This window comes from Xenopus laevis, chromosome 4S (assembly GCF_017654675.1).
Source record: "Xenopus laevis strain J_2021 chromosome 4S, Xenopus_laevis_v10.1, whole genome shotgun sequence".
Classification (NCBI taxonomy): Eukaryota; Metazoa; Chordata; class Amphibia; order Anura; family Pipidae; genus Xenopus; species Xenopus laevis.
Window position 1 is genome coordinate 9,793,921 of NC_054378.1, and position 23,864 is coordinate 9,817,784.

General features: G+C 39.5%; 1 protein-coding gene across 2 annotated transcripts in view; it reads left to right on the forward strand.

The window, feature by feature from the left end:
* elp4.S (elongator acetyltransferase complex subunit 4 S homeolog) overlaps window positions 1-23,864 on the forward strand; it is a 190,457-nt gene that overhangs the window by 1,493 nt on the left and 165,100 nt on the right. For both annotated transcript variants that reach the window (XM_041591386.1, NM_001094894.1), the window contains 1 exon segment: window positions 1,065-1,100. In XM_041591386.1, the coding sequence (XP_041447320.1) occupies window positions 1,065-1,100 (36 nt within the window).

Below are 23,864 nucleotides of genomic sequence, written 5' to 3' on the forward strand. Positions count from 1 at the left end.
CTGTTTTATTATTACACAGAAAAAGGAAATTGTTTTTAAAAATCTTGGATTATTTAATTATAATGGAGTCTATGGGAGACAGCCTTTCCATAATTCAGAGCTTTCTGGATAATGGATCCCATACCTGTATTTGCAAATGTCAATAGTAATTGTAGCACGTGCAAATGTTTGGACACCATAGTAAGTCTATATTTAGTAACCGTTTGGGACGTATCACACAGGTAGGGTTACCCACACGGCCGGTAAATCACCAGTTGGGTCTGGCCGGTATTAGAAATTTACTGGCAACAAATCTAGCTGTAAATTTGTAAAACCCTACAAATCCCCCCCCCCCATCTTTTTCTTCTCCTAACATGTATAGGAGAGAAGGAAAGGTTAAAACTAAGTAAGCTTTAGCAGACAGGTCTATATAAATACACCAGTAAACCCTCAAAGTAATGCTGCTCTGAGTCCTCTGTCAAAAGAAACATCACATTTCTTTCCTTCTATTGTGTACTCATGGGCTTCTGTATCAGACTTCTTGTTTTCATCTTAAACCTCCAGGGCTAGGGCTTGAGCATGCTCAGTTTGCTCCTCTCTCCCCCTCCCTGCTGTAATCTGAGCCCAGAGCTATGAGTGAGCAGGGAGAGACTCAGGCAGGAAGTGATGTCACACCAAGCTAATATGGCAGCTGCTATCCTAAACAAACCGAGAGCTTCTAGAGCAGTTTACTCTACAGAATAAATATAGCATTCTATCTTGCACTATTGCAGCTCATCTATTGGCAATAAAATGCCTCTGTAGCTTTCCTTCTCCTTTAACTTTCTTGATAACATTAGGGATAGTGCCATTCACAAGCTGGAAGCACTTTGCAGCATTTTATTGCCTTCCCCTACTTTATAGGCATCCATTGACTTCGTATTCACTTCCCCACTCCGTTGCTTAGAGGAACCTGGGGTTGTTGAGTGACAGTCCAGTGTTTGCTGCGTCGAAGATTTTTTTTTTCTTTTAATTTAATCACTTTGAATTAATTCATAAGCAGTCTTTGTTTTACTAATTTCAGTTTTTTCCATTTTTATCCCCAGGTGGAGGTTTAGCAGTCGGGACTCTGCTTCTGATTGGTCAGTATAATTCATGTATTCAAACATACCGGAGGGTTCGGTAATGGGGACGATCACTTTAACTTGAGATGTCACTTTCAGTATGCTGTAGACTGATATCCTGCAACTGTTGAGTGGTGGCCAGGGTCCCACTAATCTTAGAGGCAAGAATGTGGCTTTTTTTATTTATTTTTTTTGCACAATTTTTTTCCATAATTCTGTCCGGAATGGCCATAACTCCATAGACACAACCATGGAAGGAGAACAGTGTTCCAGTGCTCCTGTGCTTGCCTTTATTAAATGAACAGTAACACCAACAATTGAAAGTGTATTAAATTAATCAAGAAATAATGCAGTGTTGCCCTGCACTGGTAAAACTGGTTTGTTTGCTTTAGAAACACTACTATAGTTTATATAAACAAGCTGCTTCGGATTTGGTTTTTCGCCTGAAAAAGGCTGAATCCCGAACTGAATCCTGGATTTGGTGCATCCCTACTAATGTTTATATAAACAAGCTGCTGTGTAGCCATGGGGGCAGCCATTCAAGCGCAGGATACACAGTAGATAACAGATAAGTACTACTATAGTTTATATAAACAAGCTGCTGTGTAGCCATGGGGGCAGCCATTCAAGCACAGGATACACAGTAGATAACAGATAAGTACTACTATAGTTTATATAAACAAGCTGCTGTGTAGCCATGGGGGCAGCCATTCAAGCACAGGATACACAGTAGATAACAGATAAGTACTACTATAGTTTATATAAACAAGCTGCTGTGTAGCCATGGGGGCAGCCATTCAAGCACAGGATACACAGTAGATAACAGATCAGTACTACTATAGTTTATATAAACAAGCTGCTGTGTAGCCATGGGGGCAGCCATTCAAGCACAGGATACACAGTAGATAACAGATAAGTACTACTATAGTTTATATAAACAAGCTGCTGTGTAGCCATGGGGGCAGCCATTCAAGCACAGGATACACAGTAGATAACAGATAAGTACTACTATAGTTTATATAAAGAAGCTGATGTGTAGCCATGGGGGCAGCCATTCAAGCACAGGATGCACAGTAGATAACAGATAAGTACTACTATAGTTTATATAAAGAAGCTGCTGGGTAGCCATGGGGGCAGCCATTCAAGCACAGGATACACAGTAGCTAACAGATAAGTACTACTATAGTTTATATAAACAAGCTGCTGTGTAGCCATGGGGGCAGTCATTCAAGCACAGGATACACAGTAGATAACAGATAAGTACTACTATAGTTTATATTAACAAGCTGATGTGTAGCTTTGGGGGCAGCCATTCAAGCTGGAAAGGAGGAAAGCTCAGGATACACACCAGATAATACAGATAATTACTACATGGCAGCACAGAAACCAGTGCAATTAGCATCAGAATTTAATAATCGGCAAACCTGTAGCATCAGCTAATATTACAGGGGAAGCTCATTTTCTGCTGGATAATTAGTGACGAGCCCTAAGCTTAGCTTCTCAACAGCCAATCAGAGCCCACTGAGCATGTGAGTGTCACAGACACTTTCCAAGATGGTGACCCCCTGTGACAAGTTTGAAGTCCTGGATCATTGCTGCTATTGACAAGCTCAAACTTTAGCCTCGTGCAATAAGTTCACTATATAAAAATATGGCATTTTTAGCCCTATTCATTTTTAGGGTTTAGTTCTCCTTTAATAATTCCTCAAGTCATTGACTGCTGTATCCAGAATAAAATAAGCAATCAACTCAAGTGGCTGAGAAATTGTAAAAGCATGCAGTTTTCGGTGTTAATTCCACACTTAAAGTGTGAATTGCCTAATTTTGTGGTCTAAATATGTCTTATTACCTAAATTGTGCTCTTAATCGTCTTCTATGGATCTGATTTCCTCTAAAGCGTATACTGATGTTCCTACATAAGTGTTTTATTTCTCCATCATTTGTTCGCATAGCAATCGCTTTTCTAACCTCACGCCAGTAACTTCTAATCCCTCGCTTAAATACATCGTGTAAATGCGTGGCTACGGCCATGACCTCTTATTTTAAAGACCCATCGGATTAAATGGCGTTTTATCTCCGGCGATCACCGAAATTCTCGCTGTTTTTAGTTGGCACTTTTGCTTCCAAAACATTTAACGCAAAGAGCATTTTAAAAATGGACTCCGAATGAGATAAACAAGTCTTTATTATGAAAGGCCCGCGAATGATCTTCTGCGCCGCCTTAAAATGTAATGCTTCCGAATTCTTGTTTTATGAAAGCTTCGTGGATCGTTTACTTTATTCATTTCATGAACTCCGTTCATGATGTTCATTGAGGATAGCAGTTCAAAAAAAATGTATATGTAAAAAGTAAGATACTTACTTTAAGGGGCATATTAATCAAGGGTCGAATTTCAAATTTTAAAAAAACTTCGAAATTCAAAAAGACCAACTGAAATTGGTCGAATAGGTCGGTATTCGGCCAAATTCAAATCGTACGAATCGAAGTAACAGCGCATTCGATCGAATTCGATTTGAAGTTTTTCCCAAAAAAAAGCTTTGATTTTCCTAAGTCCACCAATTGACTCCAAAAAGGTTCTAGGAGATCCCCCATAGGCTAAAACAGCAATTGGCAGGTTTGAGATGTCGAACATGATAAATTTCGATATTCAAATTTTCGATTTTTTTTCAAATTCGAAATGAATTTGGACTATTCCCTAGTTGTACACACAAAATATCTCAAAATTCAATTTTTTTTTCCCCTAAAAGTGGGGCACTATCATCACTTTAGTTCTGTTTTTTTGGTAAATCCATTTAAAGCAACACTAGCCCCCCCTTTTTTTTTTTTTATTATGTTGGCACCTAATTGGAATGGTAAGAGTATGTATTCATGTTGCAGGCCTTTCCTTTGGTTTTGTAAAAGTTTTTAATCTCATTAACATTGCTTTATGTTCTCGTAACCCAGCGTTTCCCAAAATTAGGAAAACAATGAATCCAGGATTCGGTTCGGGATTCAGCATTTTTCAGCAGGATTCAGATTCGGCCGAATCCTTGTGCCCGGCTGAACCAAATTCTGCTCCTATTTTGCATATGTAAATTAGGGGCGGGTAGGGAAATCACGTGACTTTTCGGCACAAAAGAAGAATTTTTTCCACTTTTTCCTTTCCTGACCCTAATTTGCATATGCAACTTAGGATTCAGGTTCGGTATTCGACTGAATCTTTCACCAAGGATTCGGCCAAATCCCTACCCAAAATAAGGAGGAGAATTGGCTTCATGAACTAAAAATCACTTAATGTACATTGTTTTGATGGCAATTTTCTGTTGTAGGAGGACATTTCCAATTTTTTCAGGGGGTCATGGTTACCCTCCCTACACAATTTGGGGTTCCATCCTTGGGTCCACTCTTATAGGTTAAAAATCTCTGCCATAATCCTTGTCGTCTCCTACTAAAGGTCAAATTAGTCTAAATCTGGCCATTCATACAGGTAGGGGATCCATTATCCGGAATCACGTTGTCTAGAGAGCTCCGAATTACGGGCCTCCCATAGACTCCGTTTAAATCAATTAATTTAGATTTTTAAAGTTGATTTCCTGTATTAATAAATAGGGATGCACCGAATCCACTATTTTTGATTCGGCCGAACCCCCGAATCCTTTGTGAAAAATTCAGCCGAATAACGAACCCAATCTGAATCCTAATTTGCATATGCAAATTAGTGTGAAAGGGAAAACATTTTTTTACTAACTTGTTTTGTGACAAAAAGTCACGCAATTTCCCTCCCCGCTCCTAATTTGCATATGCAAATTAGGATTTGGTTCGGCCAGGTAGAAGGATTCGGCCGAATCCAAATCCTGCTGAAAAAGGCTGAATCCTGGATTCGGTGCATCCCTAATAATAAAACCGTACCTTGTAGTTGATCCCAACTAAGATATAATTCATCCTTCTTAGAGGCACTGCAATCTTATTGCTATTTAATTTTTTATTTAATTTTAAGTAGACTTAGGGGCAGATTTTAAAGGTGGAAGTGAAAATTTGAATTTTCAAATTTTTTTTTTTTTTGGTCAACTCTCAAATTCAAATTGTGAATTATCCAAACTCTATTCGAGTTTTAATTTGAATTCAAATTTCAAAATCTATCATACTCTGGCCATTTTAAGAACTCGAATTCGATTATTCGCCACCTAAAACCCGCCGAGTTACTGTATAAGTCAATGGGATAGGTCCAGGAATTTTTGTAAATTCGAATTGAGTTTTTATAATTTGAATTGAATTCGACTTGAGTTATCGGGTCGTGTCAATTCGTCCGAGTTGAAAAAATTCGATTTTATTAATACATTTTCATTGGTCAAATTTTGAAAATTATGGGAGTTTAAAAAAAAAAAAAAAAAAAAAAAACTCCCATGAATTTGAAATTCGACCCTTGATAAATGTGCCTCCCCGTGTATGAAGCTCAAAATTAGAGAAAGGTTGCTTATCTGGATAATAGATCCTATACTTGTATACCATGTCCGTCAGGCCAGTTTACTAAATGATAGGGATGCACCGAATCCACTATTTTGGATTCGGCTGAATCCTTCATGAAAGATTCGGCCGAATCCTAATTTGCATATGGAAGGGGAAAACATTTTTTACTTCCTTGTTTTGTGACAAAAAGTCAAGTGATTTCCCTCCCCGCCCCTAATTTGCATATGCATATTAGGGTTCGAATTCGATTCGGCCAGGCAGAAGGATTCGGTCAAATCCGAATCCTGCTGAAAAAAGCCGAAATGAGTAGAAAAAGTGCTTGATTTGGTCAACCGAGTATTTAGACTTATTAGTTTTGCCTGTGGTATAACTTATGACTGTTGATTGTTTGGAAGCTTTGGTGCAAGGAGTAGTCCTCCAAGGCTTTATAATACACAAAAGCCATGAATATCTTATAAATTATATCCTTATAAACAGTGAGTTCTGATGTCATCAGTTATAAACGGTGAGTTCTGATGTCATCAGTTATAAACGGTGAGTTCTGATGTCATTTCTGTCACATGACTCACTAAAACTTGTGTATTATAATAAATAAAGTACCCCCAGTTGTAAAATATGAGGATATTAGAAGTTACCTGGGAGTTCCATGAAACTCCTCGTTAACTGATAATATCCTTATATTTTACAATAGGGGGTACTTTATTCACTATATTATGCCCCCCAGTTTGATTACAGGTATGGGACCTGTTATCCAGAATGCTCAGCGCCTGGGGTTTTCCAGATAACCGATCTTTCCATAATTTGGATCTTTATACCTTAAGGGGCTGATTCACTAAGGGTCGAATATCGAGGGTTAATTAACCCTCGATATTCGACTGGGAATTAAAATCCTTCGAATCCTTCGAATATCGAAGTCGAAGGATTTAGCGCAGATAGTTCGATCGAAGGATAATTCTTTCGATCGAACGATTAAATCCTTCGAATCGAACGATTTTAATCCAACGATCGAAGGAATATCCTTCGATCAAAAAAAGTTAGCCAAGCCTATGGGGACCTTCCCCATAGGCTAACATTGAGTTCGGTAGCTTTTAGATGCCAAACTAGGGGGTTGAAGTTTTTTTTAAAGAGACAGTACTTCGACAAATCGAATGGTCGAATAGTCGAACGAATACTTTGATTCGAAGTAGCCCATTCGATGGTCGAAGTAGCCCAAAAAAAAACTTCAAAATTCAAAGTTTTTTACCTTCGAATCCTTCACTCGAAGTTAGTGAATCGGCCCCTAAGTCTACTAGAAAATCATGTAAACATGAAATAAACCCAATAGGCTGGTTTTGCTTCCAATAAGGATTAATTATATCTTAGTTGGGATCAAGTACAAGCGACTGTTTTATTATTACACAGAAAAAGGACATCAATTTGCATTATTTGGATAAAATGACGTTTATGGGAGACAGCCTTTCTGTAATTCAGAGATTTCTGGATATCGGGTTTCCAGAGAACGGATAACATATTTATTTTACTAGAATATATTTAATATTGAATTATAGAAAATATTGGTCCTGACTCAAAGGTGTATATGAACACTTACCGGTATTTTTTTTTTTGCAGCTCCAACCAGGACATAGAAATCCTAATTTTTTGTTGTTGTTGTTGAGACAGGCCCACACTTGTACAAGCCAATCCTTGGAGCCGCCTCGGCCATTTTAATTAACTGACACTTTTCTCCTTTAGGTGCGTAATTTAACCTGACTGTTTGGGCTTCTCGTCACATTTCAATATAATTGACTTTATCGCCTTGCATACGTTTAGATCACCGCCGAGCTACAAAACAGTCATTTGCCAAAGGTAATAATACAAAGGGCGACTTGTCAGAATTCGCCTTGCTGCTAAATGGAGCGGTGCCAGATTAAGTATCATATATGTTCGCCAAATTGTATTGTTGTGAGCATAGTAAATGCAGCTGACACAAGTCGAAAATCCCCAAAGCCTTGTGGCCATAGACTCGTGAACTCATGAAACGTAAGGTACTTGACATTATCTAACACTATCTCGTCTAGGTATGAGTATCCAAAAGATAATGACAATCTATTATGGCGGCCTTGTAAAATATAAAGAATTAATAACTAGGGATGCACCGAATCCACTATTTCGGATTCGGCCGAATACCGTATCAAATCCTCATTTTCATATGCAAATAAGGAGTGGGAAGGGGAAAACATTTTTACTTCCTCGTTTTGTGCCAAAAAGTTACACGATTTCCTTCCCCGCCCCTAATTTGCATATGCGGATTGGATTCGGTTCAGCCGGGCAGAAGGATTTGGCCAAATCCCGAACCGAATCCTGGATTTGGATTAATAACCTACAGTTAGGAATTGCTCCCCAAGCTTGTTGGGTTGCAATGATCCTCTTTAAATGAGAACTAAACCGTAAAAATTCATTTGGTTTAAAATGCCATATTTTATATAGTGAACTTATTGCACGAGGCTAAAGTGTCAGCGTGTCAATAGCAGCAATGATCCAGGACTTCAAACTTGTCACAGGGGGTCACCATCTTGGAAAGTGTCTGTGACACTCACATGCTCAGTGGGCTCTGATTGGCTGTTGAGAAGCTAAGCAGTAACACCAAAAAATTAGTGTTTTAAAGTAATGAAAATATCATGTAGTGTTGTCCTGCACTGGTAAAACTGATGTGTTTGCTTCAGAAACACTACTGTAGTTTATATAAAGAAGCTGCTGTGTAGCAATGGAGGATATTGAAAAAAGACTATATGGCACAGGTTAAATAGTTGATAACAGATAACACCATTATGTTCTACAGAGTTTATCTGCTGTGTAACCTGAGCCTTTTCTCCTTTGAATGGCTGCCCCCATGGCTACACAGCAGCTTGTTTATATAAACTACAGTAGTGTTTCTGAAGCAAACACATCAGTTTTACTAGTGTAGGGCAACACTGTATTATATTTTTATTACTTCAAAACAATTTTATTTTTTGATGTTACTGGTCCTTTAAAAACAAACCTACAGACCCTATCTTGTACATAGTCCAGGGACTGCCTGTACTGGGATTTGTAGTTTAACGACAGCTGGCTGAAGAATGGACATTGCTGAAATCCTAGACGTGCTGTCTAGGCGGGGGTGCAATGAGGGTGTGACCACCAGATACATATAGTCAACCCATTATCAATATATTTAAGACAGAGACATTTTGTGCATACTGCTACTGAAAAATGCCTTACCCTTTAAACAAAACAGGGATTGTTTGTCCATATATTGCAATATATTTAAGCTGAACAACTACGTCAAAGTCATCCCATATCTGGCCAGTCCTACGCTTAATTTTCATCTGATTCATTAAAGGGGACCCGTCACCCAAAAAAATTATTAAAAATCCTATTTTAACACATTAGTCAAGCAAAATGAACTTAATTACACTATATAAATTATTTGAATCTTGTTTCCTTCAGTCTGAGAATTCAAAATGATAGCAAACAGGCAGCAGCCATTTTGTGCACACTGTTATTAAGACAAGCCTTGTATCATCTCAGAATCTTGTTTGTGCACCAGAATGGGGGACCTGATGTCCATCCCCATGTCCTGGTTACACAATGAAATGGTAAAGAGAACGGGGGAATGTGAGGAGAGCAGTGATATCTAGTAAGTGCTGAATGGAAAGTGAAAGTAATTGCCTGCCCTGCCTCTATGCCACTGGCATAGAGGAGGGGCAGACAATATTTGATTGACAGCTGAGATTTTTAAATGAGTTTACAACAGCTATGAATGCTTTAATAAAAAATAGAAATTGGATTTCATGTTTAATTTGAAAATGACTTTTATTATACAGATTTTTGTGTCTGGGTGACAGGTCCACTTTAAGAATTCAATTGCTTAATTATACATTTTACAAAGGGACTAAGTTTTACCTGCAACTTACTTGCTGCTTTCAAAGTAAAACTCCCAAACTTGGCTGCCCTTTTATTAGACATCAGTGGGATCACCTGACTATAGCAGGGAAGGGTGGGAGCTACAACATGGAGCTGGTCACTGCTCCTGTATAACTATAACAAACAAGGGAAAGTTGTGCTCACCACTATTTTTTAAAACCATTAGGCGGGGGTGCAATGAGGCTGTGACCACAAAATACATATAGACACATGCAAGAGTCCTCTGCACTCAACCCATTATCAATATATTTAAGACAGAGACATTTTGTGCATACTGCTACTAAAAAATGCCTTACCCTTTAAACAACACAGGGATTGTTTGTCCATATATTGCAATATATTTAAGCTGGCCAACTACGTCAAAGTTATATATATATATAGTGAATAAAGTACCCCCAGTTGTAAAATATAAGGATATTATAAGTTACCGAGGAGTTTCATGACCATATAAAAACACGAGGCCGAAGGCCTCGTGTTTTTATACAGGTCATGGAACTCCGAGGTAACTTTTAATATCCTCATATTTTACAACTGGGGGCACTTTATTTATTATAATACACAAGTTTCAGTGAGTCATGTGACAGAAATGACATCAGAACTCACCGTTTATAACTGATGACATCAGAACTCACCGTTTATAAGGATATAATTTACAAGATATTCATGGCTTTTGTGTATTATATATATATATATATATATATATATATATATATATATATATATATATATATATATATATATATATATATATATATATATATATATATATAATATGTCCAAGAGTACCTGCACTCCAACCACTTAAATGCTTTCACAGGTGCTTGGTCAAAATACCATTGTACAATAATCGAAGGATGGACCAGCACTCCCGTTCAAATAAATAATCGTGCTTTTATTTAAATATCACCATGCATCAGATATATATATATTGTAAGGAAGAATTACCTTCCGCATCCACGCCGACGCTGTTCTGCTATTCAAGATGGCGGCACCCAGTCCTTCCACGAGGTTCTTCCCGGGCGCGGCGCTGTGACGCCATCGCGTTTTTGCCGGCGTCGGAATGGACGCCATTGCCTTAATGGACGCCAGCGTCGGAACGCATGCGCATTAACGCCAGCGCAGTGACGTCATCACGTCCATCTTTTGGCGCCAAAGGAGGCCTATTTAAGGAGCCTGAAGATCTGCAAACATCGCCCAATTATAGGTTCTACTTCGTGTGTTACCTGGGTGTGTTAGTGTGTATTGATTCCTGTTCTTGATCTTGACCCATTGCCTGTTTATCGTTATTGAACTCTTGCCGCCTGAACTGACCTATTTGCCTGGACCTTGACCATTCTTTTGCCTAATCCTATTGTACCACGAACTGTGCTGGACTTCAGCTTCCTCTTTGGTCCGCTACTCCAGATTGAGCCTTCGGGCCCATATATATATATATATATATAATATATATATATATATATATATATATATATATATATATATATATATATATATATATATATATATATATATATATATATATATATATATATATATATATATATATATAATCTATATTGATCCATTACTCGTGGATCCAACGTTTTGGCCCTTGTCGAGGCCTTTATCGAGCATAAAGTGCTAGTGATACCAAACAATTTAAATACTCATTTGTTGAGTATCAACTCAATTGTTTGGTATCACTAGCACTTTATCCTGGATAAAGGCCCCAACGAGGGACCCAGCACCCATAAACGGAAGACATAAACTGTGCGTTGATGGTTTTGATGCATTTGCATTGGGCCTCTGCAGTCAGACAGTGAACGCAGATCGGTAAAGTTGTTCCTGTGCTCTCCCAGCCAGAGGTAATATGCCATTATGAAGGCAGCAGCTGGCGGAGGAATAGCATAATATAAAAACACGTTCTACCAACTTGTCTAAATATAGAGATTTGTGGTCATGCTTTATAAGCCAGGGGGCATTTGCTGAGCGGTGCAGACTTAAATGCCAACACTTGCACTGCAGGCACTGCTGCTAAGGAGGTGGGGGAGACTGGAGCTCTGGAAGTGAATCAAGGGACATAAATAATTTGGGACAGTTCATTTATATATCATTGTTAATGCAAGCCAACACTGGGTGAGCATATGCTGGCTGCCACAGAGAGTACAGACTCTTCCATCCAGTTCCAGACCACACACAGACCTGCAAATGCAAACCACCGTCTAAATTCACACAATCTATATTAGCGCTATGCACACTTATTTTTATTTTCTTTGTGATTGATTGGACTATTCTGATGAACTGCCGTTGAGGTTTATCTTCTGGTTGGTTAGAACGGCTGGTATTATTGACATCTTGGTTGATGGAGAGGAGATATGAAACAACCCATAACTGCACTAGTCTGCCTCCTGAATATGTCCTTGTCTCCCATAGGCTAGACCTAGTATTTATCTAAAAGCAATTAAATCGTCTTGTGGCAGACTCCCCTATTGCTTAAGATCAGTGGAGCAATCACTTGCAGAAGCATTCTTCATTTGTCCTTCATCATCTAGTTGCAACAATTTTCTGGCCCCACTTTAGTAAGAATTTTTAGCTTACCAAAACTGCCTTATACACTTCCATCCCTTTGGCCGATTGGACAAATACCATAATGGCAATACTTGTGTATAGTTTTGTATATTTGGGCCAACAACCCTGAAAGATGAGAAGAGCAAGAAATGAACAAGATCTATGGCTCTCCATGGCATCATGAATCATCATGTACAATTGTCAAACCTGACCAATTCACAAACAAACCAACATTCATTGTACAAACATAGTGGTTGGGATCATCTACCCAACATACCCGTTCTGAATATTACATGTTCCGTGTGTGTTGGGACAAATTTATGCAAAACTGTGTATTTGCCCCTTTAATTATTTTTTAATTTCAGGATGAAAGTCATTATTCTTTAAGGTTAAAGGGTTCCTCAAGGTACTCAGGCCTGAAAGTTGCGACAACTTGTATCTCCACCCCTTATACTGATTAGAACTGACACTTTGATACCACCTCGACCCAAGTGGACTAGGGCAGTGATCCCCAACCAGTAGCTTGTGAGAAACATGTTGCTCTCAACCCCTTGGATGTTGCTCCCAGTGGCTTCAAAGCCGGTGCTTATTTTTGAATTTCTGGTTTGGAGGAAACTTTTGGTTGCATAAAAAAGTTGTTTTGCAAAATACAGCTTTATGTAGGCTGCCAGTACCCAGAGGGGCTACCCAAGCATAGCCCTTCATTGGAGTCCTCAAGAGCTATTTTCATGCTTACGTTGCTCCCCAACCCTTCTTTAGGCTAGGGCCACACGGCGCGATTTTGCCGCGATTCTGCGCTGGGCGAGTTGCGAGTCGCTGCGGTTTTTAAGCCGAAATAGCTTTGTTAACTTTGGCGCTGGCGTCAATGCAAATCGCGGCGAAATCGCTGCGCTAATTCACACGCGGCGATTCGTTTTCTATTGTCGCCCGAAGTTGCCTCGCTGGGCGTTTCCGGGCGACAGTAGAAAAAGAATCGCCGCGTGTGAATTAGCGCAGCGATTTCGCCGCGATTTGCATTGACGCCAGCGCCAAAGTTAACAAAGCTATTTCGGCTTAAAAACCGCAGCGACTCGTAACTCGCAACTCGCCCAGCGCAGAATCGCGGCAAAATCGCGCCGTGTGGCCCTAGCCTTAGGGATGCACGAATCCATTATTTTGGATTTGGCCGATTATGATCCAAATCTTAATTTGCATACGCAAACATTTTTTAATTCCTTGTTTTGTGACAAAAAGTCAGGAGATTTCCCTCCCCGCCCCTAATTTGCATGTGCATGTGCAAATTTGGATTCGGTTCGGCCAGGCAGATGGATTTGACCGAATCCTGCTGAAAAAGGCTGAATCAAGGCCGAATATCAAACCGAATCCTTGATTTGGTGCATCCCTACCCTTCTTAAATTTGAATGTGGCTTACTGGTAAAAAAAAGGTTGGGGATCCCTGGACTAGAGGAAGAATAGCATTCATAGTTGGCCACATAACCTCTTGATATGTGTTTCAGATGCATTGGTGGGTGGACAATTGACATAGCAAACTAATCCGTGTAAAATGTTTGCAAGATTGTCTTGCTTTTCTAGTAGCAGTCAACATCCTCGACATGCGGAATCTCCAGAGGCATCATCGTAGTGTGTGATGTACTGGTAGCCTAAAAACCTCTGCCTTCCATCTTGACTCCAAGGTCAGATACTTGTCACTTTCACTAAGCATGATCTAGCAACTGTGAGATCATCTAAGTGGAAGAAGAACACGTACAGAGGAGCAATGAACTCTTTTTAAATCCAGGTGAAATTAAGGTACAGAGAGGTTCAAAAACACACCACAAAACACTGGACTCTGATATGTTTGCTTATGTTTTATATAAATACAAGTCAAGCATCAAAGAGCCAACCAATTTGGAAAAAAATCCAAGACCCTCAGGACAAAGGCCTAAATGGCAAGGGTCTTTGGACTTTCTTTTCATACAAGGCTTAAGGAGACCCTTTGGTCTTCACACTCTCTGCTCCTCAAGGACTGTGGCGTTCCTTTGTCCAAATCCCTAGGGTCAAAAAGCATTTAAGAGAATGTGCACTAGTGATAAACTTGAAGGTTCCATCTTATGTGCCCATGGTGGCCCTAGGCTGCAGGGGCAGAAAGGCCTAATGCCCCATCCCATATCTTGAGTACTCCACCAGTAGGAACCAAGAGCATCTCGGTCTAAGAAGAAAAACTGCAAACAAAAGGGATAGTGACACACAAAAGTAATACATATAATAATTTTTTTGACAATTACACCGTACCATTTTAAGCAGTGCTGTGGAGTAGATACATAAATCCTTCTACTCTGACTCCTCAGTTTATGATACCTCTTGCTCCTATGTTTTTAAAGGAACTGTAACACCAAAAACTGAAGTGTATCAAAGTAATGAAAATATAATGTACTGTTGCCCTGCACTGGTAAAACTGGCGGGTTTAATTTAGAAAGACTACTGTAGTTTATATAAACAAGCTGCTGCGTAGCCATGGGGGCAGCCATTCAAGCACAGGATACACAGTAGATAACAGATAAGTACTACTATAGTTTATATAAACAAGCTGCTGTGTAGCCATGGGGACAGCCATTCAAGCACAGGATACACAGTAGATAACAGATAAGTACTACTATAGTTTATATAAACAAGCTGCTGTGTAGCCATGGGGGCAGCCATTCAAGCACAGGATACACAGTAGATAACAGATAAGTACTACTATAGTTTATATAAACAAGCTGCTGTGTAGCCATGGGGGCAACCATTCAAGCACAGGATACACAGTAGATAACAGATAAGTACTACTATAGTTTATATAAACAAGCTGCCATGGGGGCAGCATTGAAAGCTGGAATAAAGAAATAAAGGCACAGGATACAAAGCAGATAATAGAGAAAATACTATTCATTGTATTGGACGGTGCTTTTCTGTTATGTGCTATGTTTCCTGTGCCTTTTCGCCTTTACCTTAAAATGCTTTAATTTTTTGGTGTTACTGATCCTTCATCTTACTACTATTTTCCATGTTGATTGAAAAAAGTTAAGTACACAACATCCAAGCCATTTTATCACTGCCAAAGCTCAAAAATATAAACTACATTCTTTGGTAATTCTAAAAAAAAATAAAAAAAAAATACATAAACCAAAAACAATTGGAAAACCTAAAACAACTTCTAGATTAATTGAACCTGGCATATAGCTGTAGAATAGCTGTTCAATACAATCTACAATTAGCTAAAGTAATGTTCTAAATCAGATTTGATTGTTTTCATTGCTTTTTAAAGTTATTCGGAGTCAAAGTTGGTACATTTTTGGCGACTCCAGATACCCAAAATCGCTTCCGACTCCAACTCCACAGCTCTGATTTTAAGATGCTGCTATAACCTCTGATTTTATTACTTTAATATGCCTGCATACATAGTTCAACACATAGCCACAAAGTTACCATATTAGTTATAGATTCTTAATTTGACATTTATCTTATAAAACGTCAGCTCTTCAGAGCCAGCAGTCCAATTAGTACATAAAAATAATTGTAACGAAAAGCCTATATACACCCATCTCTCTTTTTCCATATATTTATTATTGTAGGCGTTTTCTAGCACCGAACACCTCAACAGCTGTATGGCCACCCTTCTGATATCTGATTACAAGGAATCCAATCAAAAATTTGCCCCAATATATTAAATACCAACAATATGTTAGGAAAGATTTCCATTGGAGGATTATCTTGCACCTGTAATTAACAGCTGCCTTCTTTGGAGGCTTAAGGGGGCACAAACCAGACAGTTTGAAGAACAGATTACGTTGCTTGTAATTAAAGGGGAACTCTGGTTTACAAACCAAAATTTGATAAAGAGGCCCACATAACACAGAAACCCCTAATATATCCATCACAGTTACCTGTTTCTTCAAAAAATATAATATAAATGCCATTTTCTATGCTGAAATTCAGCTGTTTAACATTTCTTCTCTTTCTGCATCATTTGAAATCCTGGCAGGGAAGGAGGGACTAAAAACTGATGTAACAATTGTAACAACTTCTCCACAGCTTACAGACAGCATGCAGGAACTACATAACCCACAATGCATTGCACTGTGATTTTCCTTATCGAAATCACACGAGCGGGAATTGTTGGGTTTGGAGGATGCAGGCTGAGGACAGATGGCTGTTGATACAAAGTAACAGTAGTCAGTCAGCTCAGCAAAGTAGTTAGACAGATCAGCAGGGGGCTAGGCTAAGGGAACTGTCAGAAACCATTGAAAAATCATGAAAAGTCTGCATATTTTTTAAATGATGCAAATTGCAAAGTTGATTGAAATTATGTTTACTTTTCAAAAAGCTTAAGTTATGTTTTTGTGGAGTTCCCCTTTAAAAATGTTCAAATTTTTTTTGCCATAATTCATTTCTAGCATTCATGGGTTTTTTTTGGAGGTGGTGGCAGTTGCTGATGTAAAAAAACACCTACGTGGTAACGTCTCTCACCTGATAAATATGACACCTTTTAGTGCAGGACCTGTAACAAACCTGGAGCGACATTTGTGGGTGGTAGGAAATTCTAAGAATGAATTCTTCCCTAATGAGCCATATGACAGGCCAGAGATAAGATCTGACCATCAATTTAATGTTCTACATTTGCTCTAGATACATTCCATTCCATCTTTGCATAGATACAAGATGGATACTTTGTTCTCATAGATGCCATTTTTTTTGCATTTGAGTCAACAAATAAGCTCAAACTTGTTCCATTTGATATTTTTGAAGTATGGAAATTTTGACCAATTTGTAACTAAGGCTTTTCTAACATTCATTCATTTCTAACGCCCTCAAAATGTCTAAGAAGGTTTTTCTATGATTTCTTTTCAAATGAAAGCTATGTTTGGTATAGAAATTGATTGAAATAGTTTACAGTTGGTACAAAAAAAAAAAAAGAAAATGTAGGCCAACATTATTCTCTTAGCAGACACAATATTCACAAGCCAAACTGATTGTTTCGGTGGTCCAGACATCTAACTATGCCCTTCCTTAAGGAAAATGTTAAATGCTTGTATGAGTGCCCATTACTATGAATTCAAATTTAAGGCCAACTTTAGTCTTTTAAAAGCTTTTTCTAAAGTTTTTCTAACTTTGTCTGATTGTGCATTTTATACACAAAATGTTGGTCCTCACTGTGTCCTTTCTTAAGGAGTTCTCCTCCATGTTTGGATATGTGTGTGTTCATCTATAACTTTAAATTCAAGGCCATTGTCGTTCTTTTACATATGACCTATAACATTTAGTAGCTTTCTGAGATTCACTCCATTGCCAGAAGGTCCAGCCGCTCATAGTTCCAGAATGCCTTGCTGCTGGAAAGGGAGGCCGGGGAGTAAATTAAGGCTGGTCAATGTCCCTTTCTATCCCTTTCATTGTCCGACCTCCCCATCACCGTTATGGTTTTATTATCATGACTTGATTGCTAGAGCTGTGAATAGCAGATCGCTCTGGAAGGCGAGGTACAATGGGCAGTATCGGAGAGGCCCCATATGTCTGCACTTTAGATCCTTTGCCGTCAACAAAAGTTTAGTGACCTAGAAATGAATCAATAAAAAGCCATTCTGCATGTGACAAATTGAAAGACGGAGGGATTCCTGCAGATGCATTGACTTTAACAATCTAGGATGGATTGTCAGCGAAGCCTTCTACGGACATATCTAATGCAGGCCGGGCTGCTCTTTGTATTTAGATTGCCCTTTGACAGCTCACTATTCAAGTTTTCTCTGCTCGTGTTACACTAGCAGGCTTTCAAAATCTAGAGAACTTTGCATAATGTGGCCCACATTGCCTTTAGGCTACTGAAAAGCATTTCAACATGACTGTAGGATTTATGAATTAAACGATTATCAGTTACCTACTTTGTAAAATGGGGACCAGACCATATGGATACCTCGTCTACAGCCACAGGAAATGAAGCTCTGAAGCTACCTCAATAGTATTAATATGCAGGTCAGGAAATTCTTGCCCTATCTCACCTCTTTTCAACCTAATCCCAACCTGACCCATGCTTAAGAAGACTTTTATACCAACACCCAACTTGCCCTCTATAGTGATATCAGAGAGGGTTGGACTCCACACAACACCATTCCACCTACAAATGGCGGAGGGACTGGAAAACCAGCTGCAGCACACTTATGCCACGCTTGACCCAACCCAAACTTGATCCAAATGTGCAGGCTGCTGCCCAAACTTTAGGCTAAACCAGGGGGTATAGGGTCACCCTGCTTATCACTACCCTCTCTATAGAAATGTGCTTCATGGGCATTTTCCCCTGAAATCAGCATGTGCAGAAAGTCAAAGTTCTCCCCCATGCCGTTGCAAGAAAAGTACATTATGGTTAAGCACATAAAAAGCCCGTTCGTATTGTTTTATGGATTATTCTTTGAAGTTTGTCACTGGTGTTCCTGCCTTGCCCTTGCATTTTCTTCTCTACTTTTAATGGAGCAGCAGCTTAGGTGAAGACCATCTTAAGGAGCCCTAAATGGAAATTCCTACCTATTTTATTTAGTAACCTGCCTCCTTACAGAGGTATTGCTAAGGTCTAAAATTCTCTTGTGTACATGTATAATATTTGATGCACTTTGCAGAACTGTCTTGATTAAGGCGCAAAGTAGGACTTCGTGTTTAGGGTTCGCAAATAAGGCGAAGAGCGTCACCAGTGCTAGTCTTTGACTGACAAGATTAGAGGAGTTTTTGATTGTGGGAAAGAGATGACTAAAGGTGGCCATACATGGGCCAATAAAAGCTGCCGACAGACCGGCAGCTTATTGGCCCATGTGTTGGGCACTCTGACAGGCTTCCCCGATCAATATCTGGCTGAAAGTTGTCCAGATGTCCATCTTCAAAAATCCCGTCGGATCGGAGCTGTATCGGTTCTGTATCGGTTCGTTGATGTGGTCCAGCGTTACGACCGCCCTAGGGCTCATGATTGGATCAGCTCGATATCACCAACCTCAATCGGGGAGAGATACACTCGTTTGGCTAAATCGACAAACGAGTTGATGTGGTCCAGCGTTACGACCGCCCTAGGGCCCATGACTGGATCAGCCCGATATCACCAACCTCAGTCAGGGAGAGATACACTCGTTTGGCTAAATCGCCAAACGAGTGGATCTCTACGTGTATATCCACCTTATTTCAGGAAAAGTGGCCAGAGATACAGACCTTTCTTCTTACTTTTTCACAGGGATGTTGAGATTGAGAAAGCAGATTATGTAGGCAGCCCTGTGGATGAAAGAGCACACACTTTAACTGAAATAAGCATCCACAAATCTGGTTCCAAAGAAGGAATGTATTATTTCAAGTATTTCTTTGTTGTTTAGTAGCGACAGAAGACTCCAGGATATTAAAATAATAGGGGCAAAAATCTAGCCTGGCTCCGTAACCCACTGTCCAATCAGCAGTGGTACTAATATAAGTCACAAAAGTGGTTCACAAACTGTTGAGCTGCCCTCTCTTATCTTTTGGTAAAATGGTACCAAGTTATAATGAAGAAAGGCAATGTCTATTTTTTTTGTAAAGCTATAGACAACTACCGTATTGCCGTGCTCTTGGAATTCGCCTTAAAGGATAATTAAACCTTTAAAATAAGTGAATGCAGAATTGATGAGAGTGCTATTCCAAACACTTTTGTAATTGACATTCATTATTTATTTTCTTTTTATTCCAAAATATTAAAGGTTACATGTGCTGTTAATATGAGTGAATTTTGTTATAACAGCGCCACCTGCTGGTCATTTTCCCACCAGTCTGACCACCAAGTAGTCAAGGAAGTTGTCAGGAGAAAGAAAGAGGCTGCTCTGATGTTCTTCTGCTTAGGAAAGATTTGAGAAAGGTTTCTAATTGTTTTCCTAAGCAGAAGAACATCAGAGCAGCCTCTTTCTTTCTCCTGACAACTTCCTTGACTACTTGGTGGTCAGACTGGTGGGAAACTGACCAGCAGGTGGCGCTGTTGTAACAAAATTCATTCATATTAACAGCACATGTATCCCTTAATATCTTGGAATAAAAAGTAAATAAATAATGAATGTAAATTACAAAAGTGTTTAGAATAGCACCCTCATCACTTTTGCATGCACTATTTTTAAAGGTTTAATTATCCTTAAGGTACATTCTTGTAATGTAAGTGCCACCTCATGGTTAACTTTATAAGGGTGCATTGTGGGTGCCTTACTCACTCAAACAAACCATATCTGATATTATGCAAGCTCTATCCATCCTGGGAGTAGACATTGCCTGCAGCTCTGTTACTCATCACCTTGGATAATGTAACTTTTATAAAAATGTGGTAATTAGGGATCTAACTATATATTGTTACTAATGTACTGCAAAAAAAAACAGGGCAATCAAAAAGGGGGAACGTGTGACTCGCATGTTGTTAGAATAAGATAATGTTGTTATACTGAGCCGTTGCTTTGTGGGGAAATTTGGAAATCTCAATTTTTGGTTTTGGGAATTGATGCCACTGGCTGAATAATCTTGGGGGCCGATTCACTAAATTCGAGTGAAGGATTCGAAGGAAAAAAACTTTGAATTTTAGTATTTTTTGGGCTACTTCGACCATCGAATGGGCTCCTTCGACTACGACTTCGAATCGAAGGATTTGAACTGAAAATCGTTCGACTATTCGACCATTCGATAGTCGAAGTACTGTCTCTTTAAAAAAAATTCGACCCCCTACTTCGGCAACTAAAAGCTACTGAAGTCAATGTTAGCCTATGGGGAAGGTCCCCATAGGCTTTCCTAAGTTTTTTTGATCGAAGGATATTCCTTCGATCGTTGGATTTAATCGTTCGATCGAAGGAATAATCCTTCGATCGTACGATCGCAGTATTTGCGCTAAATCCTTCGACTTCGATATTCGAAGTCGAAGGATTTTAATTCTTAGTCGAATATCGAGGGTTAATTAACTCTCGATATTCGACCCTTAGTGAATCAGCCCCTTAAAGTTCATGAACCTCATAAAGAGTTTGTGGGAAGTTTGTTACCTCACTCAGACTAGCTCTGAGGCTGTCACGTCGAATGAATGACAGTTGTAAGCGTTAATCTCCTTCAGATGACCTATTTAAAGTAGTATTCCTGTCTGAAGGTTTAGGTACAGGTCAAGAACCGAAAGTAAACTGAAAATATTGTGTATGTATCTTAAGGCCTGTTGAAGGGCCACTATATCTTCATTTTCCTTTATTTTCCAGTTGAATTTTTGTAGTGGAAATATTATGAGGTGAATGCATCATTTGCCTCTGGCATTGTTTTCTGTAACTTGTATGAAGGTTTTACTGGCACAGCCTGTAGTTTCAGTCTGATCAAACTAATCCGACTACTCATAGCCAGAACTAGGGTTGGACAGCAGAGGCATGTGCTTGGGGCACCTTTGTAGGGGGAACATGTCTGGTTGACTTACATTGACTGATGGGCCTAAGCGTCATTGGATTGGGCTTCCAATAATATATGAAAGATTGAGTTAATCAGAATTGAACCTAAATGTCATTCCTCGTGGCCTTCAGTCTGAACTTCCACAACCTCTTAGGCCAGTTCCATGTTTTAGATCACCAGTGGGAACGTGGCCTATCATCTGTCAAAGCTACATATGTGCTCCAGGCATAGCTGTGGTTGGAATAACACCCTTTGTTTTACTAAATACTGAAATACACACATCAGATATGGGTGAGGTCTGGGTTAGGGCTGCATCACTACTTTCTGAGGCTACTATATTTGTATCTATTGCTACAATCTGTTACCTCCTACTGCCGCTTCGGACAGCTCAACCCGCAGGCCCGCGTTTGTACTGAAAAGTCCAACAGCAAAACCCGCAGTCCCACGTTTGTACTGAAAAGTCGAACAGCTTAAACCCGCAGTCCCGCGCTTGTACTGAGAAGTCCAGACTTTCTCTTCACTGAACAGCCAGAAAAAGAAACAACGTTTCTAACTTAATTGGCTTTTGGCGGAGAGCACAGCGCAGCCATTTGCAGCAAAGATACTTTTCTAACCATTTTGAGATAAGCAAATTAGTAATTGTAACAATTTAGATGAGGAAGTCTCAAGTTAGACTCACAGTTTAAAGGAGAATTCAACCCTTTATTAAAAAAAAAACTAGGGATGTACTGAATCCAGGATTCAGTTCGGGATTCGGCCTTTTTCAGCAGAATTCGGCCGAATCCTTCTGCCAGGCCGAACCGAATCCTAATTTGTATATGCAAATTAGAGGCGGGGAGGGAAATCACGTGACTTTTTGTCAGAAACAAGGAAGTAAACATTTTTTCCCCTTCCCACCCGGCTCGGTTCAGTATTTGGCCGAATCATTCACGAAGGATTTAGCGGTTTGGCTCAATCCAAAATAGTGGATTCGGTGCATCCCTAAAAAAAAACCTAACCCACTACCCTACATAGAACCCCCTCCCTCCTCCCCCAGAACCTAGCTGCTTCCCCAGGGAAATGGCCCTAACTTTTTACTTACCCCTCTTGCAGATTCAGGGATTGCAGTTTATGGCAGCCATCTTCCAGGTCTTTGGTAATCTGAGAATGAGACTGGCGTAGCGGTACATGCCCAGTTGGGGCAATTTCACGATAACTGCGCATGTGCCGAAATTGACAAATTCCCGAAGCGCCGGAAGAAGACACAAAGACACGGAGGATGGCTGCCATGAACTGTGATCCCTGAATCTGCACCGAGGGGTAAGTAAAAAGTTAGGGGCATTTTCCCGGGGTAACAGCTAGGCGGGAGGGGGTCTATTTGTAGGGTAGGGTTTTTTTTTATAAAGTGTTTGTTTCTCTTTTGAAGGGCAATTCACCTTCATTAACAAAACTGTAATAACTGAAAAAAACACAGAAATATGTTCAAACTTTCATAACCTGCCAAATTTTGTAAAATGAACATGGTAATTAGGGGGGTGTAGCCGCATGGTCAAAAAATTACCGCACTAATCGTGGCAACTTTTTTTGTCCCTCTTTTTATATCCAAAATGTTGGGAGGTGTGCAATCTACACCTTGCTAAAACTTAATTTTTAGGTGCACTACCCTTTTAGAGCAATTATCACACTAAAGTGCAAATATCCAAAAATGACAAAAAAAATATTAATATTATTCCTTTCTGACACAAATGCGTTCTTTTGGGCAAAATCCTGTTTTTGATACATGTAATAATGTGCTTGGGTTCTGTAGGTTAAAGTAAATTTATTATTCAATATAGACTTCACTGACTTCTACCAATTAAACAGATTTCTGGATATTTTTACCTGCTGTTTTTTCCAGTTCCCAGACGACAGCGTGAGATCCACAGGTTTAGGCTCTTGCTTTAAATGGAATTTGAGTATTTTAACTTGGTTACAGGTAACACGAAACCCTTAAAAGAGGTCATGAACCTTCTCCAATGACAAAGCAATTTTAAAGGGAAGAAATGTATTTAGTAACTTTTTTGGGCAAAAGTACATTTCTGTCCATTTTCACCACTATTTTAGCTTCCGGCTAAGTGGTAGCTCGGGCAGCAATAGATAAACACAAATTTTAGAAATGTCAGAAATTCCACTCCCGAAGAAGAGTTTGTTTACAAGCCTTTTACATCAGCTTACGTGTCATCTGAGATAAGAGTCCTGCAGCGGGTCAGGTACCCGCGGGTTACCCGCATCAACCTGCGTAACCCTGCGGGTTGCAGATAGAAGTTTCGGGAGTGAGTATAGACGTGGGTCAGCAGGTTGCAGGTCTTCTCAATAGCGAGTTTTACTCCTTTTTTTCTGATCACGCCTACTTCTAATGATGTCACTTCCGGTTTACAATGACAGCACTTCCTGTTTTACTCCTTTCTTTCTGATCACGCCTA